Raw genomic sequence first — 4,154 nt, 5'->3', positions numbered from 1 at the left:
GTGAGAAGCATTGCATTGATGTCCTGGATATGAATGCTCGTTATATTGCGAGGCGAGGTCGAGCTCATAATCAACAAGATAACGTTACAAATGAGCATCATTATCGAGTAAATATTTTTTATGCTACAATAGATTCTCAACTACAGGAACTAAATTATCGGTTTAATGAAGATGCAATGGAGTTACTTAGGCTTAGCTCAGTTTAGAACCTCGAGAGGCATTAAAATCTTTCAGAAGTAGTGATCTTTGTTTGTTGGTAAAGAATTTCTATCCACAAGATTTCACAGATTATGACAAACAAGTGTTGGAGAAGGAGTTATCTATTTTGAGCATAATGTAATCCAGGATCCGGAGTTCAAAAATTGAAAAGTTTATCTGAGTTGTCTCAATGGTTAGAGAGAACTGGAAATTCAGAATATTACAAACTTGTTTATAGAATGGTGAGACTTGTGCTTACTCTTCCAGTTTCTACTGCTACTACAGAACGAGCATTTTCAGCTATGAAAGTTGTCAAAACTAACCTTCAAAACAAAATGGAAAATGATTTTTTGACGAACTCTTTGATGTTATACATTGAAAAGGATATAGCTTCAACATTTAGTTTGGATTCAATCATAGATGATTTTGAAGATTTGAAAGAGCGTCGAGTTCCCTTTTCATAGATGATTGTATAAAAAACAATAGTGTTTCGTGTATTTTGTTTTTGTTAGTAGATGATTGTATCTTAATATATTAAGAAACAATGATTTTGGTGTATTTGTCTTGTTGTTTACTTATGCTTGGGGGCCATAGCTAAAATTAAGGGGGGGCCCAAACTCTTTTCTTTTTTTTTTTAAGAAAATTTTAGCTGGTAAAATTTTTTTTTTTGGGCTCAGGGTAGGGCCCAGGCCCCCTTTGCCCCCCTTCTGGGTCCGTCCCTGGGGCCATTCCTATTATCTCCCCATACACATTTGAAGGCTCATTAATATCCATTTCACAAATATTGCTAGTTGAATTCTCTTTACAATGGCTGAACCAGTCTGGAATCTTGTTTCCTGGAAATATCATACCCAATTGATGTCCCTGTTACAAACATAAAAAATTTGGAGCATCATACCTTACAAAAACACCCCGGCACACATGCACACACACACAGATATGCATTATACCTCACTATAGCCATATAATGCAAATATGAATTATGCAGACTATTTTAACATACTAAATTATTAAGTTAATATGTGATTTAAACTCATTACTCTATACGTCTAGGCATATAAATATATATATACTCACACACAAAGAATTACCTCACTTAATAAAAGATTGTCCGCATCATTTCCTATATTCTGTAGCAGTTTAGGGCATCTGGACAAGTCAATCCACTCAAGTGCTGGTAACTCGCATGTATTAAATTGAAGTCTTTTTGAAACTTCTGAAAAACTTTCCAATGATATGCACCCACTTGCATATACCTCTTCCATTTTTGGTGGAAGTACTTGAATATCTTGAAGTTTCTTACAATCATCCAATTTAAGGCTCCTCAATCCAACAAATCCACCAATACATGAAGGCAGACTAACAAAATCACTCCCTGATAAATCTAGCTGCTCCAATGTGGAGAAACAATCAAGTGTCATAAAGAAATCTGAATCTGATAATAGCACACAGTTTCCAATATCTAATACTTGCAGTTTCGGAAATACCATCGAGGAATAATCATCATTACTAATGCTTAATTCCGCACTTGATGAAATTTCAGATTCCTTTGTTGACACAATTGAGGGCAAAGACTGTATGTTATCCCCCACATTTTTTGAAAACTTGACAAGTTTTGAACAATCTCTGAGAGAAAGTAGCTTTAGGCTCCGCTTGAGAGGAGGGAATGGAATGGAATAGAAATGAATAAAAAGAATAATTTTAGAATATTCTTCCCTTTTGTTGTTTGGGAGTTTTAATGGAGGGAATGGAAAATCCATTTCCTTGTTTGGGAGTTTAAATGGGAGGGAATGGAATAGATAGGAGGGAATACTCATTCCTCTCTATTCTCTTAAAACCTCAAATTTTCATTCCCCCAAAATTGGGAGGAATGGGAGGGAATGAAATTAGATTTAATGATTTTTTTACTAAAACTCCCAAAATACCCTTATATATTCAACCTTTTATTTTAAAAAAGGGGTCTAATAGTAATATTGTCATAAAATGATTCCATTCCATCCCTCTATGTTGCTCCCAAACAGGATTACTTACATTCCATTCATTTTTATTCATTTCCATTCATTTATTTTAAAACATCCAATCAAGATTACTTAATTCCATTCCATTCCATTCTTTTTCATTCATTTTCCTTACTTAAATACATTCCATTCCATTCTATTCCTTTCCATTCCCTTATGATCATCTCATTCCATTCCATTCCATTCTTTTATGAATTCCCAAGCGGAGCCTTAGACGTTGCAATTGATGAAAGCCAATTGGGAGATTCATAAGATTTTCACAGCCATCTAGATTTAATCCTTTAAGCCCTATGAGTTACTCAACAGATGAAGGCAATTCTTTTATAGGCGTACTTCTTAAGCCAATGTATTTTAAACGTTCCATTTTGCACTCAATTTCAGGAAAGTTCTCAAGCCTAGAGCAAAAGTTCTCAACTTGAGGCTTCTTGGGAAACTCCTGAGGTTAGAGCATTCGACAAATTTCATAATTTTAAGCCTATCAAGGAATCCAACAGAATAGTCAACATCAACTAAGTTCGTACAATTTTCAAGAGCCAATTCCTCTAAATTTGGCGCCATTGAAAGATCAGGGACTTTGTTTAGGAATTCACAATTTGAGAAGTCCATGATTGCCAAGTTTTGCAAATTCTGTAAAGAAAGAGGAAATAAATCAGCTCGAGCAATTAGTGTCCAACATATTTAAAGGACAGAATATTGAAAATAATAATTGTACCTTGAATCCATTATGCAATCCCTTGAAGAGGTTATTACGCATATTAAGAACTAGTCTCTTTCCATGAAAATTGGATGGCAAATATTGTAATGGATATTCAGGCCATTTCAGCAATCTTAACTCATTAGAGAGATAATTAGGCTCTCCAGAAAAGAGTGCATTGCGGTTTATAAACAGATTGATTCTTTTCATCTTCATGAAGTTTTTAGAACTCAAGTGTATCACCTCTCTTTTAGGCAAATCTACCAGTATGCCTTCAATTTTATTTGTTCCCTAGCAAGACAATGGGTAAGCGTGCCAGCAAAAATAGATGCAAAAATTAAAGCTCTCCATATTTAACATTTGCAAAAATTATAGTAACTTCAAAAAATTAATCGACAAAATATATTCACTTTTTTGAAAATAAAGAAATTTATTATGTCTTTGTCTTCCCTTGTTTCTCCTTTTGTGATTTGTAAATGGTTTTTTTTTTTTAATGTCCAAAGTGAGTAATCACTTTCAATATTTCATATTTCATAGGAGAAAGGGTGACCAAATGATTTCATTTATTCTTCCCAACTACGAAATTCTATTTAAACTGAAACACTCATGGTGCCAACCGATTAAAAAAAAAAAATTTCCTTGGAATAATTAAGTATATATATTTCTTAAAAAATATTTTAGATGTGACTCTTACCTTGTTTTCTTCTAATACATGATGAACATATTCGTGAAACCACAACCAGCTACACCCGCTAGGTTCTTCTGGTGATTCTCGTTGAACAATCTCTTTATCCATGTCTTGCAGCAAGTCATGCATTCCCAATTTGTTATTCTCATCAATAGTTACAAGAGACTTATCAATAAGCACTTGGATACCAATATCTGGAAAGAAACCACACCCATCTAATATTTTAATGACATAATCTGCATGCTTTCCTTTAAGAAAAACATGCAATGTCAAGAAAAATATCCTTCTCATAGTCATCCAATCCATCATAACTTATTTTGAGTATTTCTTGAATATTTTTTTTAGGAACTCTTTCATACTTATCCAATGCACTTTTCCATTGAATTATACTTTTACCATATAGATCTGAACCTAAAACCATTAAAGCTAGTGGAAGGTCCCCAGCATAATTTATTGACATTCAACGAGTTCAACATATTCTTCAGTAGGTTTGTCTCTTTTGAAGGCATTCCAAATAAAGAGCTGAAGAGCTTCATTGTGATCCATTTCCTTCACT

At 33.7% G+C, this 4,154-nt stretch overlaps 1 protein-coding gene across 1 annotated transcript; it reads right to left on the bottom strand.

Annotated features, from left to right (window-relative positions):
- Positions 1-288: 288 nt before the first annotated feature.
- LOC136063888 (disease resistance protein RPP2A-like) lies at positions 289-3,904 on the bottom strand. Its single transcript, XM_065764882.1, has 7 exons — positions 3,605-3,904; positions 2,929-3,201; positions 2,738-2,843; positions 1,290-1,633; positions 947-1,062; positions 458-521; positions 289-402 (listed from the first exon to the last, which is right to left on the bottom strand). Exons 1-7 carry the CDS (start codon positions 3,902-3,904, stop codon positions 289-291), a joined length of 1,317 nt encoding a protein of 438 aa, XP_065620954.1.
- Between the last annotated feature and the right edge of the window lie 250 nt (positions 3,905-4,154).

Source organism: Quercus suber, unplaced genomic scaffold (genome assembly GCF_002906115.3).
Source record: "Quercus suber isolate HL8 unplaced genomic scaffold, Cork oak 2.0 scaffold_590, whole genome shotgun sequence".
Lineage (NCBI taxonomy): Eukaryota > Viridiplantae > Streptophyta > Magnoliopsida > Fagales > Fagaceae > Quercus > Quercus suber.
This window is presented reverse-complemented; position numbering and strand designations above follow the sequence as displayed.